Raw genomic sequence first — 14038 nt, 5'->3', positions numbered from 1 at the left:
TACATAGTTTATTACACTAAAGTTACTTCAAATCAATTGCAAAATCGATCCAAATCAAATCAAACCTTGACCTCCCTTAGTTTTCAAAACAGTGTAAATATAAGGCTATGCATATAGTTTTCAAAGTAGGTTGTTTCAAGTGTTTAGGATAAACTGCCAGAGTTATTGGGTGCTTCTAACAACCTGCCAACCAGTGCCTTAAAAAAGTGCACTTATACTGGCAAATTGATGCATTTTTTTTAATCAAAGGGAGACTGCACTGAATATTGATTTGATTCAGATTTTTAGGTTTAGAACACTTGATGTTGATGACTAAAACTAATCATGTCATTATTTTAGAAAGCCTCTTCACATTAGAATATAGGCTATATAAAGAGGGAGAAAACACACATATGTAGATTCATTGCAGTTCCTACCTGAGCAGGATTCCTACATAATCCAAGGTCCTGTTTCATGACAGTCTAAACCCAGATCACGTTCCCTATGGATGATCTAACAATATGGCTTGGTGAATTCTGCTTCATGGGAAAAGCCGGGGTCAACTCAACCACAGTTTATCAGGCTGTAGTGTATTGTCAAAACTGCAAAATATTCATAAAAAAAAAAAAAAACAGGTGACCAGGCCTATCAGCAAACCATATTGGGGATAAACTGAAAAGCAATAGAGTCCAAATTATTGCCATGTCCAAGAGAAAAGACCCACATGCCCCCCCCCCCCCCCCTTCTTTTTTTTTACTTTGATGGTTAAAGAGTGGCTTGATGATTACAACCAGGCACAAACACAGATCATCATTGTTACTAGACCCAATACAAAAATAAATAGGTACTGAAACATTACTGCATTTGCCATCCATCTTCCATGGAAGCAGTTCTGCTGCTGATTGGAGGTCTTTTGAGAGGGAGGTAGTCTAGACAGAAAAAAACAGGACAGAAAACTATGGCCTGATATCCTATAGCTGGTCTAGCTTCATCATGATTTAGGAGGAAGAAGTGCTGAAAACTGCATATGCAAATTGAACGGTGTACAGCCTTTGTGATAGGTCTACATTTGAACCCCTTATTCACTATTCAAGCTGAAAATCTAACACTCAGAATTGACAAATCAGAATCCTTGTTGTGTCACGTGACTTCATGTAGAGCACGCTCACTGGGGGGTTGTCTTGTTGTGGAGGAGTGACAGTTCTCTTACAAAACATGTCTAAGGAAGACTGTGCATTACAAATGTAAGATTTCTGTTAGATACAAGAATATGGCATGCTGGGGATATTTAAATAAATGGACCAAAGTACAATTTATTACTCACACGTCAGTGCTTTCGCCAAGTAAAAGGTAAGACTTGAGTTCAACAGCTCTTTAACTTTACAAGCTAACGTTAGCTAACATAACGTTAGCTGATGTTCCTAACAACCAACCAGCCAGCCAGCAAGCAAAGGCTTATGTTAGCCAGCTAGAAGCTAGTTTGCTAAAATGACATTGGGCAGTTATCTAACTTCTCGTCCCATACTGCCATGTCACGTTGTTGATTGTTCTCTAACTAACGTTATCTGAGGAAAGCTATTCGAGATGACAGGTTTAACGGTGTTAGCTTATTCAATACGTTACATACTGCAGCTGCGAAGTTATGTTATGTTATGTTGTGAATTATGTAGGTTGCTCATGGAAAGCTTTCGTGCTATCCAGCAGTGAACGCAAGGTACATGAGTTCTCAGCCGCACTAAAACGATGTGATGGCATGTGAGCACCTACACTAGGCCTGTAATAAGGTGCATTATGCTATGTATTCAGCAGTTAACAGTTAAGTTTTTTTTTTAATTTTTTTTTTTTAATCCTGGAAACTAACCCCATTATTCCATTTATCTAACTATGACTTTTTGTTTTAAAGAATCATCCTCCATCCACAGCAGAGATGTGCTTTCCGTAAAGCGCAAAAGAAACCTGAGACCAGAAAGGGGTCTCATGAGGAGCCAGGTCGTCCCCCTGGGGATGTGGCAGAGGCTGGATTGCCACGGAAAGATGCCCCAGGGCCCCCTCACCCTCCAGGGATGCCTCCCAGGAACCCACGCAGGCTGATCAAGCCTTTGATGTTCACCGTTGGGGTATGTTAACATTTGCCCATACACTATGCAGTGTGAAAATTCACATGTGTCTGAGAGCACCACAGTAGTGCACTCAGCTGTGTTTGTAACATAGCCTACTCTTGTTTTAGGGCACTTTTGGACTTTTTGTAATGTGTTAAGGGGTCCATGTATCTCAGCTGTAAATCATTTAAAGCAGTATTTCTCAAATTCAGGACCTCTTAACCACTTAAAAACTCACAGACCACCTTACTCCTCCCCATATCCCGAAAAAAAAAAAAAAAAAAAACAATAGGCCTAATTCAAAAGTACAATTACCCAGCACTCACTGAACCATTTCCATCAAGTCTTTGCACCTTGTTTATTGGAAAAGGTGCTTAGATAGTGTTGGTTATGAAAATCCATTTTATCAACTTATAGTAAACATAGCTTATTATACAGGAGAGACACAGATTCATAAAATCTGACTAAATTCATCCTATAAGGGGTCTGGGGAACACTGTGTGGGCAGGTGACTTTCCAAGCCTATGGACTTTTGAATAATATTCAAAGAAAGGTTAATTGGAATGATAAATAGTGTTATTAACTGGTTATCTACAATTGAAAATAGCGATTTCACCAGGAACAAGTGAAATTGGTTTTGTTCCCGTTTTTGGTTAATGTTACGTTCATCCAAAAATGTTGTTATTTTTGGTTTGTTTTTTTTGGTCTTTGAACCATTTCTAATCCCTGCTACTAAGCTCATCGTATTCCACATTCTCTTTCATCGGTCACACTAATCATGTAAACTGGTGTAGCTACATAGGCATTGTCACAAAACTGTCGGCTTGTTGAAGTCTGTCAGGACTACTAAACAGACAATTCAAATAATACTGTAAGATTTACATACACTATCACAACCTTGCTTTGGAGTTGTGCATAGGCAGTTCAAGAAACACTGACATAAAATCATATTTTACCACGTCTGCTCAGGGCCATTAAGGATGTGGTCTGTGGACCACACTTTGAGAAACACTGCTTTAAGGGGTCGTTGTCTCTCAGAGTGAATACTCGCTTGGCCACCACACTATGCTGCTCTAACACCACTTTAGTTTACAGGCTGCTCATTTGGCGCGGCCGCCATCTTGCAATATGAATCAGTGAAGTCACGCTTGGACAGTCTGTTGGAGGAGAGGGAATCTGAGAAAACGGACAAGTTCCAGGTACAAAAGAATACAAAATGCAGCTATGTAACCTAGATATAAATCAACACCTGAGAGTTACACCTTTTATCAAGGACTGCTGAGCATGTGTCATAACTCAGGGAGCAGTTAGCAGAGATATTAGCAGTTGTGTCATGATGACTATATTAGACCATGGTAGTTATGTTACATTTAAAGCAACTTACAACAATCAAGGTACAATATAGGTACAATAAAGTTATAGTTCATGTTTAATAAAGGTACAAAACAGTTATGTGCATATAATGAGTGTGTGTGTGTGTGTATGTGTGTGTGCACGCACCAGACTCATGACACAGCCCACTGGCACAACTGGTGGAATCAGCTGAGCGACTTTCAGCGGCAGGTGATCTTGTTTATGTCTGTGATGGACGACATGTGGAGCTCGCTGAGTGAAGGCCAGAAGGTGGCCACAGGTGAGCGTCATGTCACCATCATCTTGAGCTGTTTTTACTGTATTGTTAGTCTGATATAAATTGTTGTAAATTAAGACCAAGGGCCCTAATTTAGGAAAAAGTGCAAAGTCTGTCAACAAGCAGAGTTATTGCGCATGAACTATAGTACAGCTATTATGCGACATGTGGGAGCATTGAGCTGACTCATTAATCATTGTGCCTTAGGTCTTTCTCAAGGTTTAAAATTAGCAAACGGTTTTGCCTACTTATTAAATTCGCTTTTGTTGGGGGAACTGTGATGCAAGTGGCTGCAGCATCCGTACCACATTTGGGCTCTAGTGGTTTGAATCTGACCCGTGGTCATTTCCCGATCTTCATATATATATATATATATATATATATATATTATATGCACATTTTTCTGATGTCATCCTATGGTTGCTGAGTGACATTCGAATGAGTTGATAGTCATATTAAAAATTAAGAGACCACTGCAATTAAGAGACCACTGCAATATATAATAATATCTAACCAAAGCAAAATTGCTTTGGTTAGACTTAAGACTTTGTACTTTGCTCATCACACACCCCCACACACACACATATTCTCTGACCCATCTCTTTCTTTGTTCTCTCTCCATTTATGCCTCTTCTCTCTTTGTGTTCCAGGTATCATTGCCATAAATGCTGCAGTGCTGTGCTGCTGGAGGATGCCATCATTACAGCGTTCTATGCTGAAGTATTTCACCACAAACCCAGCCTCCAGTGAGTGTGCCTTCCATGTGTTGTGGTGGTGTTCTCTGCTGTGTCTGCTCTCTGGGTCAGGAAATGACTAATTCCAGCGACCTTTGACTGACAGGTTCAGCTATAAGTCAGCCACAAGGAGTTTGCTATTTTTGTAATCTTATCTGGTATTCCAGTGGATCAAGTAAGAACTGATAAAACCCACATTCATGTGTTCAGGGGAAAGAATGATGAAAGGTAGCCAGGCAGCTTTGCAAACAAGTTACCAAACTATTTCTCCTTTTCAGGAATTAGCCTTTTGACAGGATGAGTATGAAGGTATATTTTTTTTATATCTTGTTATCACAAAATAGGGGCTACGGGTTCACAAATCCTTGTTACAGGTACACAAATCCTATCCTATGAGGGGATGTTCAGGGGAAAGAATGATGAAAGGTAGCCAGGCAGCTTTGCAAACAAGTTACCAAACTATTTCTCCTTTTCAGGAATTAGCCTTTTGACAGGATGAGTATGAAGGTATATTTTTTTTATATCTTGTTATCACTAAATAGGGGCTACGGGTTCACAAATCCTTGTTACAGGTACACAAATCCTATCCTGTGAGTCACAACTTTCAAGAGTCATGCACTTGACACTTTTGCTCCAATCGTTGCAGCGCAGTTGGTGCGAAACACATTTGCACATCCGTGTTTCATAATCTGAGAACATGCAAAACATTTGTGCATTTGTAAACCCAGATGTGAACTAATGCATCCGAAGTTGTGCATCTGTGAAATAATTTATCATTAATAAAATTCTACAGATTGCTTTGATTTTCTTGCACGACTACAAGTCAATTGATACAAGTGCTCGAATCTGCTTCTACAAGTGACGGATACTTTTGCACCTCGCTAGGTGATATAATTGGGGCAAAAAGATTTGTATGTGTGCACGTCGAGCGAATCGATACCTAGGGTAGAGAGTCTGGTGCGGGGGACAGAGAGGAGGTTCAGTGATAGTCCTCATGGCCATGCATGGTGAAGTGTAGCCTGTTCTGTTGCTTTACAGTTTAGTGTAATCCATTAATCAGTTCAACTAGGGGAGCTATGGAAAGTACAGTATATGATGAACATGGCATTTCTAGTTTACATCATGTTTATTTATTTCCTTCTTCTTCCAGAGACCCGTTGCCTTCCCATGGTCCTCTCTTCCTTCAGCCACTATTCCATTGTTCACATGGTCGTCAACATGTACGTGCTATGGACCTTCTCAACCAGCATCGTCTCCGTGCTTGGCAGAGAGCAGTTCCTAGCCTTCTACACATCTGCAGGTACACATGTAGCTTGGAAAATATGTCCCTCAACATGGCCACAAGCTGTCAGGAATGGCCAACGTGTTTGTTGGGTAGTGGTGGTTTCCACCTTTTGTCACCCATAGTTTTTCTGTTGGTGATTTGAGTGTAAGGTTCTCAGCTTGTCTGTTTGCTTGGCACAATTACTGCTGTCCATATTGATAAAAGTATGAATAATTCAATAGAAATGTGCTCCATTTTCTGATGAGCAAAAGTCTTAGTTATTTATTTGCGTCAATAAGTTGAGTGAACTGGCTTAAGTCATGCGATGTATGGTTTTTATCAGGACAGCATAGATTTTAACATTAAACAAAAACAATTCAAATTTGAAGTGGAATTAAAGCTGTAAGCTGAGACCGAAATCCTCTTGTGAACTTGTGGCCACCCGTTTTCATTTCCAGGTGTAATTTCCACTATGGTGAGCTACGTCTGCAAGACTGCAACGGGGCGACTGCATCCCTCTCTTGGAGCTGTGAGTGTTTTTTTGTATTTTTGAGTTTATAGTGTTTAGTTTCTAATGGCAAACAGACAATTTTGATAGCCGTAAATCAGATCATGTCCGATTTGTCATGTAGTTTGAGCAGGCTCACAACACCCAAATTAGAAGACGTAACAACGCTGCAGCTCTGGTCCAAATTATCCGATTGGATATCTGGCATGTCAGAACTTTTTGTTGGCTGTCTTGCAGTGTGAACAGCCTTGAGCACAGCAGTTGTATCCAAGCGCCCACTCCGAACGATGTTGTATGTGATTGAAAAAAGAACACACAGTGCCTGTCTGGCTTAAGTTTTTGTTTTTGTTCAGTGGCGATTATCCATTTCACTAGCCCCAATGATATTGTATGAGTCTCAAAATGATTATTGAACAAAATGAAAAGACCAGCTAAATTAATTGTGCTGCTTTTTGTTGCAGTCTGGTGCCGTTATGACGGTTCTGGCTGCTGTCTGCACCAAGATGCCGGAGGCTAAGTTAGCCATCGTCCTGCTGCCCATGTTCTCATTGACTGCAGGCAATGTGAGTTCTCAAGGGTGTGTGTCTGTGTGTCTTTGTCTGTGTCTGTATGTGTGACAAGAAATATGCATATTCTCAACATCATGGTTACTTCTGGTTTGGGACAACTCTTTAAAAAAAAATGCATGGCCAAATGAAGTGAATTAAAACATGATACTGAATATTCGGCCATTTAGATGAGTAGTTTTCTATGAGCCAGCTAGTAGTTTGTAGGGGCACTCACTCAATTCAGCTGTCGCCAACTTCAAACTTTAACGCTTTTGCCATTCTGTCTAGCTCATCAGAATAGTTCTGTGATATTTTCAGTGAACAAGTACAACCATGTGGTTTTGTTTTCATTGAGTGCAACCCATGGACTGCACTTTATGTCAAGAGGAAATGACGATATGAGAACATTGAGAATACCAGAAAATCCCCATCCTGCTGTAGTTCACTGCTTTATGCCCTGCCTGCCCCTCTGCATTTTTATCCAGGCCTTGAAAGCTCTGGTTGCCATAGACACAACTGGCCTTTTCCTGCGCTGGAGGATATTTGACCACGCAGCCCATCTGGGAGGAACACTGTTTGGAGTGTGAGTGTGCTTCATTTTCTTGGGAGAGGGCCCAGATAACTTTGGTCTTTGCAGCCATCCTTCCCTTTCCTTCAAATTCTCATGTACTATAGCGCAAGTCAATTCAGTTAACATCTCTGTAGCTCGGAAATCTGTATGCTAGTTTAAATTCTGCAGATGCTAGATAACATCACATATGTATACAAGCAAATAATGTCAGTCACATGCTGCATGATGAAATGTAACATAATCTGGGTATTTGGATATAGGTGCATTAAAGTACAGGAGGTGTGTTCAAATTCCTTGGACAGAGGTGAACGTTTGTGGTGAACATGTTTGTCTGAACAGATACACTTGAACGATTTTGTGTGAACATTCCATCTCAACAGTAACTCTCCATCCAACTCTCAACATGTTCGTGGATACAAGTACCTCTTCAAACTGTTTGTGAGTGTTCCCAAAAGTGCGTGGCGAACTCAGCAAACTGTTTGCAAACGTTCTACTATGTTTGCGAATTTGAACTCACCTTAGTTTAGAAAGCACCCTTATGCAGCATGTATACATCATCGCATGAATCTTGTGACATCACATTAATATGGTCAGTGATCTGATTGCATGTATTGGCTCCACCCGCATGTGACTGATGTTGTAGGTGGTACATAGCATACGGTCAGGAGCTGATCTGGAAGAGCAGGGAGCCCCTGGTGAAGTTCTGGCACGAGCTAAGAAGAGGGATGTCCGACGGTGGCAGAGGCCCTCCCAGAGATGGACGGAGAGGTGGTGGAGGGAAAGGAGGCGGCCAATCCTAGTGACCCAGAACCTCCAGAACCCACTGCACAACTTCAAGTGTTCTAGAATGCCTCTTTTTTAAATCCTGTACTCTAAACAGTAATACTTCAGGACATTGAGTATGGAATTCACAGACCTCACTGTCACGGGTGTGTACAGAATTATGGCTGTTGCAGTAGCAACCCATGATTGTTTTAGGAGCATGAGAGAGAGTTGAATGAGTGAATAAATAAGCCATAAATAAGCCTGATTAGTTGTCTGCAGGCTGACCCGGGGATTGTGGTTGGATAGTGGTGGCGTCTTACCGTAGACCCTGCTCACCCACTTCCTGAGGAAGTTCATGTGGCCAGTGAGTAGCACGGACACAACTGGACATTTAATGTCACACGTTGATACTTATTGTGTCTCCAATTCACTGACACTACTGTTTGTTGAATGCCACCAGAATTTAACTGGTTAATGTGTCTGTGAGTATACATACAGATCAGTAACTTGAGCTCTGGCACAAGACAGTTTAGATAGAACAGTTTTGGGGGGAGAGAAATTGACACATTTTATTTTTAAATTATTTATTGAAGATCAGATGTAATATGCGATCAGTGATTTAACCCTTGTTCTGGCCCAAGTCTCTTTGCAGTACAGTGTATTAAAACATCATACTTTCTATATACAAGTAGATGAGTCTTTTCATTCCAGGAATGTGAACGCCTGAACGGTTTTCATGGATTTTTTAGTCAACTGAACTTGAGTTCAGAGTTATTGTCAATATACTGACATTTCTTTTTTAAAAATATGCTTTAATATTCAGAAATTATTGTTTATTGCTAAAATTATTAACTTGAAACCTTCTTCCTCTTCTTCATGCTTTGAGACCTATGGAACCCCTCTGGGAGTCTAAAAGTATTACAAAGGAGTGTCAAATTATTGTGAGGGAGTGCACAAGTTGGAAAATTAAATCCTCACCATGACCCTTAGGGGGCTCTGTACTGGTTATAATGCTTAGAGTCACAGCTCAGCACAGATGTGCTCAGTACAGTGGTTCTTAAACCCCCCCCCCCCCCCGTATGTCAATGTCAGCCTTTCACTAAAAACCTTTAGAAAAATGTCTTTAATCATGACTGCAAATCAGTTCGTGACCCCTTCCAATTTGTGGCGACCCCCAGTTTAAGAACTAACTATTAGAAGGGCCTCCCCGACCAGATCTGGAAGAATTTTGCTATTAACACATTCTGAATCCTCTCTGTCTGTGTCTCACTAAGGTGCTTATTTGTTCACATAATAGGGCAAAATCAGACCTTTTTTCTATGAAATACAAAAAAAAAAAAAGATTATCCAAGTAGATCTCCATTAGTGGATCATGTGCATCATAGATCAAAGTCTCAGTAACCACAGTAGCAATTATATCGCAGTCATCCCTCTCAAGTACAAGTCAAACTGGCTTTGGTGCAGAGAAGAGTCGTGCATACATGTGTCAGCTCATGTTCTCAGCCAGGTATGTGTGGACATTCCATACACAGGAATGTACAGTTTGTTTTTACATCTCTCGTCCTTTTTTTCACAGGATATTACTGTACATCCAACATTATTTATGAAGTCCAGCAGGTCAGAGTCATGGAAGGTCTTGGACAGTCCCAAAAGGGTCATTAGCTCCAGAGCTGCTCTTGGTCAGCTTTTGGCAGAGAGGGCAGGAATAGTAATGGTCCCCCCGAGTGACTCGTGTGGTTCCACTAACATGGGGATGGTGACAGGCCAGACGTCGACCTAAAGGAGGAATGAGGAAGTCAGGTCAGTCAGAAATGCCTACACCCCCCAACACTAACTTTGCACAGGATCATCATACATGAATTAACCAATGGGTAGTATTTCAATGTGAATGTGCAACAGATTAGTAACAAAGTAACGTCCCTGTTGTCTATTGATGAATTCAGATTTGTGTGTGTTTGTGTGTGCATGCTTACCAGGACAGATGGCAGTGGCTCTTTATGAAAGCAGGTGTTTTGTACCACCAACCTCCTGTGTTTAGTTGCCCAGCCCAGTAGACATGCCAGAGCTATGGTTACCGCTAAAACACTGGTAACCACTACAGGGATCTGCCATGGCCATTGGGGACCTTTATTTAAAGCACAACAAAAGAGTAATTAAGACATTACAGAAGCCAAATATCTTGCATCTATTGACCAGGCATTACCTACTGTATATTATAGAAAGGGGCTGAGTGAGCATTTGAGATGGAGTGCTGTCACTATATTTGTGTATTCACTCTGACTGTTATACAACATTGGGATGCTTGACTCCCTGATGAAGGCTTGATGCTGAAACCTGTTGGGAGTTTTTAAAGGTTTAAAATGACCAAGCCATGCAAATACTGGTACAGGCTTTTGAATTATTTTGAAACGGGAGAGAGATAGTCTGATAGCCTTTTCTTGTTTTGGATAAAGTTGGGACAGTATGTAAAATGTAAATAAAATTAGCTGTTGCTGTCTTTTCTGGGCCCAAGCTCTTTTATGATGGACTGAGGTAAAGGGGAAAATTACCCTCTTGTCAGACAAATCAAAATTTTACATTATTTTTGGAAATCAGAGATTCTGCATCCTGCTGGCCAAAGAGAAGGACCATCAAACTTGTTATCAGTACACAAAAAGCCAACAACCACGATGGTATGGGGGTGTATAATTGTCCCTACCTATGGCACATCTGGAATAACACTTTTAATGCTGAGATATACTGATTTTGGAAGAACATATGCTGTCATCCAGATAACATCATGGCTCAATAGTAGAAGAGTCTAGGTGCTAAAATGGCCTGCCTGTAGTCCTATTTGGTGCATCATGAAATGCATCAGGCAATAATGGGACAACATCAAGACTCCATCAACTGGTGTCCTCAGTCTACAGACTGTTGAAAAGATGAAGCAAAACAGTCATATTACCCAACACATTTTCCTGTCTCAACTCTTTTGAGACATCAAATTCAAAATCTGTCTCAACAATTGATATATTGTCTTTGCGCTGTTCTCAAATCGGGTTTACACCATTTGGAAATCCTCGCACATCATCATTCAAGATGAATGGGATTCCAAACATCTTGAGTAAGAATATAGAGACTAATCTTTAACATGAGTGAAACGGCTTTGTTTCGGGATGTGTGTGATACGTGAGTGGACAGTAGGGTGATAATGTGACAGTCCACTCACTGGGAATGGAGACACACTGGATGCCAGTGCTAGTGGTCTGGTGGCTGCCCTCCACTTCAGCTTTGGCCTGCAGGCAGTAGGTGGCCCCCTGCCTCAGACCGGGGAATGTGTGGCTGAGGTGCTGAACGTCCACCACCTTCTTAGTTGTCTGTCACACAAGTTCAACAACAATGTCAGGCCAGTTAAACTTCATCATTCTAGAGCTTCACCTAAAGATTCACCTAAACGAGAGTGTCAGTGATTCTATGTGCATAGTGCAGACTGACTCTTGTATGCCCTACAAATGTTTGATACAAAACGTTACAGTCAGCTGCCTTATTCGGGTGTTCTCAAATAGAATTTATAGGTGAGCCCATGTGTGACTTGACAAGAAACGTGAAGGGTAAATGACTGAACTCACATCATAGTCTTCTTCTTCTTCCCACATGGTCAGTGTGACTGTCATGGTCAGAGACCTGGGACTAATATACACATGCACAGCATCTCCTGTCACCTCCACATCCATGATGATGGCAATAATCGCTGACAGAGGAAAAAGCATGAAAAAAATGCAACATTACCATATTTCCAAAGGACTAAGGTCATCACATTTTCATTTCAGCTGATTAGACTATTTGTCATCCCACACCAAGCAAGAGCAAAAGACCATACAGCAAAAGATGGCAGCGCCTTACTGTTTCTCCTGTTAAAAGTAGTATTGAGTGCCGTCCACTCTGAATTATGCCCATTGCACTCTGCCCTCACACGGATGTTGTAGTCTGAATCTGAGGCCAGGTCAGAGGTCAGGTCACACTCGGGACGCAGGGTATGTTGGCATTCCATGGCCTCCTCCCATGCCCCATTCTTAAAAAGCAGCTCCCACTCACTGTTGAGAAATTGACAGTCAATGGAAAACACAGCTTATATTTCAATACCCTGGTGATGTGTCACAAATTGTCCCTTTTTAAGCTGGGTGTCACAGCAAAGTGACTCATTGTTTAGTTGAAAGTGTAAAAGCATAGGTGTTGCCTGCCTCCATTTTTTTTTACCAGCACACCCTAACAGCAGTTTTACTTTAATCGGCACTTCAAAGTGTTTTTTGGCTGGTGGTTTCGCAACTCCGGAGTGCAGGCTGAAAACAAGTCAGTGAGAGCATTCTGCCCTGAACATCACCCACCCCTGAAACTGGACGGAGTAGTGTGGATCGTAGCAGTATGCCCTGGAGGGACTCCAGCGGAGCAGATGCCTCATATTAACTGACTCCATGGTGACATTCCAGGGTGCTGACGGACGTGACGCACCTGAGAAACGAGTAATAGATACTTTACATTTCACAGTCCATGAAGCAGTGTCAATGCAATATTACGAACAGCAGGTCAGACCGAGAAATTCACGCCCGTTCGAACTAGAGCTATGATTCAAATCAAGGTTGCGCTGTGGGTAGGCTACTGTATATGTGAAATATGATGTGTGGTGTTACACTAATATTCTGTTACACTGCACTCACCAATGCAGAAATTTAAGTTGCCAAATATTTTGTATACAAAGTGTTACCAGTCAGTGCTGGTATAGTATTGCATCACATTAATTTAATAAATAAAAGCAAAAAAAGATATGAGCATATATTTTTCTGTCGTAAGCTTGATTGCTATACAGTCTCATTCTTTTGGCCAAATCAAAGCCATGGAAAGTGATATGCTGCACCTGACATAATTAAAATGTGAGTATAACAACCACAACCTCTTTTTCATTGTTCAGACAAACATCATTTTACTGTATGCCATATGACACAATTGGTAGCGTGTACTCAATATCTGGATACAGATTTCTTTTTTTCATTATTTAGTTAAAGGGCTGTTATGGTGGTATTGGTATATGGTGGCACTGTGGTATTCGTTATTCAGAGACAGAGGTTTTGGATGACCTGAATGTGCTAGGCTCCTTGTGTGTCACAACAAGTCCTTGCCTGAAGCACAGGTCTTATATAAACACTCCACAAGGCTTTGCCCTGTATAAGTATGTGATACGTTTAGAATAGGCTAGAGTAGTAGACTGAAGGTATGTGATGACGAAGAAAATAACCATTAGCATATAGACATGGTGGTGGTAGATGGTGAAATGTAACTGCATAATTAATGTTAGCTAGAGATATGTTTAGATTTTACTGCAATGATGGATTGACCTATAGTTAGTTCACCTCTGTAAATTACAACCCTATCTGCCTACAGTGATTTTAAATCTAGACATCCAATGATAAGCACAGGTCATATTTCAAAGCACTCACTGTTTATTGTGATGTGGAGGACCAGTAAAAGCAACTTGCTGATGACATCGTTTTCTGGAAGCATCACCTTCCAGCTGCCTTCTGTCCCTCTTGTCTGTGTCCTGCGTCAGTCTTAGAGTCTTTTCTCATGCCTGTCCAGAACACATCTCATCGCTTTCTCCACAACAGATGAGCAGCGTGAGTTTGAAGCGTCTGATTCCCGTGAATGGAAAAAGATGTGTGACATAGTATCTCCTTCCTCTGATTGTTCCCGTAGTTGTCACAAGAAGTCCTGTGTGGTTGGAAGTGCTTCTGTGGAGGCTTGTTGTGATGCCAGTGTTTTTCCAAATGTAACAGCTCTTTAGTCTTGGCTCTAATGCGTCTGTGGTTATTGTAGCTGTGGTTCCATATGAGAGACGAAATGGGTGGGGAATATCTAGTCTAACCAGTTATTGGAACATCATTTCACTCTCTGCTTATAAGTGCTTTT

The 14038-nt window shown here is 41.2% G+C and overlaps 2 protein-coding genes across 2 annotated transcripts; one reads left to right on the top strand and one right to left on the bottom strand.

The window, feature by feature from the left end:
• Window positions 1-1175: 1175 nt before the first annotated feature.
• Window positions 1176-8786, top strand: parla (presenilin associated, rhomboid-like a). The gene is made up of 10 exons (XM_042099390.1): window positions 1176-1329; window positions 1883-2096; window positions 3167-3277; window positions 3582-3711; window positions 4359-4454; window positions 5593-5742; window positions 6165-6235; window positions 6676-6777; window positions 7248-7345; window positions 7977-8786. The coding sequence occupies exons 1-10, from the start codon at window positions 1250-1252 to the stop codon at window positions 8131-8133; spliced, it is 1209 nt and encodes a 402-aa protein (XP_041955324.1). The 5' UTR covers window positions 1176-1249; the 3' UTR covers window positions 8134-8786.
• Window positions 8787-9181: 395 nt separating this feature from the next.
• crfb16 (cytokine receptor family member B16) lies at window positions 9182-13949 on the bottom strand. Its single transcript, XM_042099532.1, has 7 exons — window positions 13570-13949; window positions 12463-12586; window positions 11981-12171; window positions 11707-11828; window positions 11307-11454; window positions 10072-10223; window positions 9182-9874 (listed from the first exon to the last, which is right to left on the bottom strand). The coding sequence occupies exons 1-7, from the start codon at window positions 13631-13633 to the stop codon at window positions 9779-9781; spliced, it is 897 nt and encodes a 298-aa protein (XP_041955466.1). The 5' UTR covers window positions 13634-13949; the 3' UTR covers window positions 9182-9778.
• Window positions 13950-14038: the final 89 nt, after the last annotated feature.

This window comes from Alosa sapidissima, chromosome 1, assembly GCF_018492685.1.
Source record: "Alosa sapidissima isolate fAloSap1 chromosome 1, fAloSap1.pri, whole genome shotgun sequence".
Taxonomy (NCBI): domain Eukaryota; kingdom Metazoa; phylum Chordata; class Actinopteri; order Clupeiformes; family Clupeidae; genus Alosa; species Alosa sapidissima.
This window is presented reverse-complemented; position numbering and strand designations above follow the sequence as displayed.

Excerpts from the sequence above, each read along its gene's own strand:
- crfb16 (XM_042099532.1), bottom strand. The coding sequence starts at position 13,633 with ATGCTTCCAGAAAACGATGTCATCAGCAAGTTGCTTTTACTGGTCCTC. Across the intron at positions 12,587-13,569 it reads CCTCCACATCACAATAAACA|GTGCGTCACGTCCGTCAGCA; the intron begins GTGAGTGCTTTG and ends CTCGTTTCTCAG. Across the intron at positions 9,875-10,071 it reads AGCCACTGCCATCTGTCCTG|GTCGACGTCTGGCCTGTCAC; the intron begins GTAAGCATGCAC and ends TTCCTCCTTTAG.
- parla (XM_042099390.1), top strand. The coding sequence starts at position 1,250 with ATGGCATGCTGGGGATATTTAAATAAATGGACCAAAGTACAATTTATT. Across the intron at positions 3,712-4,358 it reads AGGCCAGAAGGTGGCCACAG|GTATCATTGCCATAAATGCT; the intron begins GTGAGCGTCATG and ends TTTGTGTTCCAG. Across the intron at positions 7,346-7,976 it reads GGAGGAACACTGTTTGGAGT|GTGGTACATAGCATACGGTC; the intron begins GTGAGTGTGCTT and ends CTGATGTTGTAG.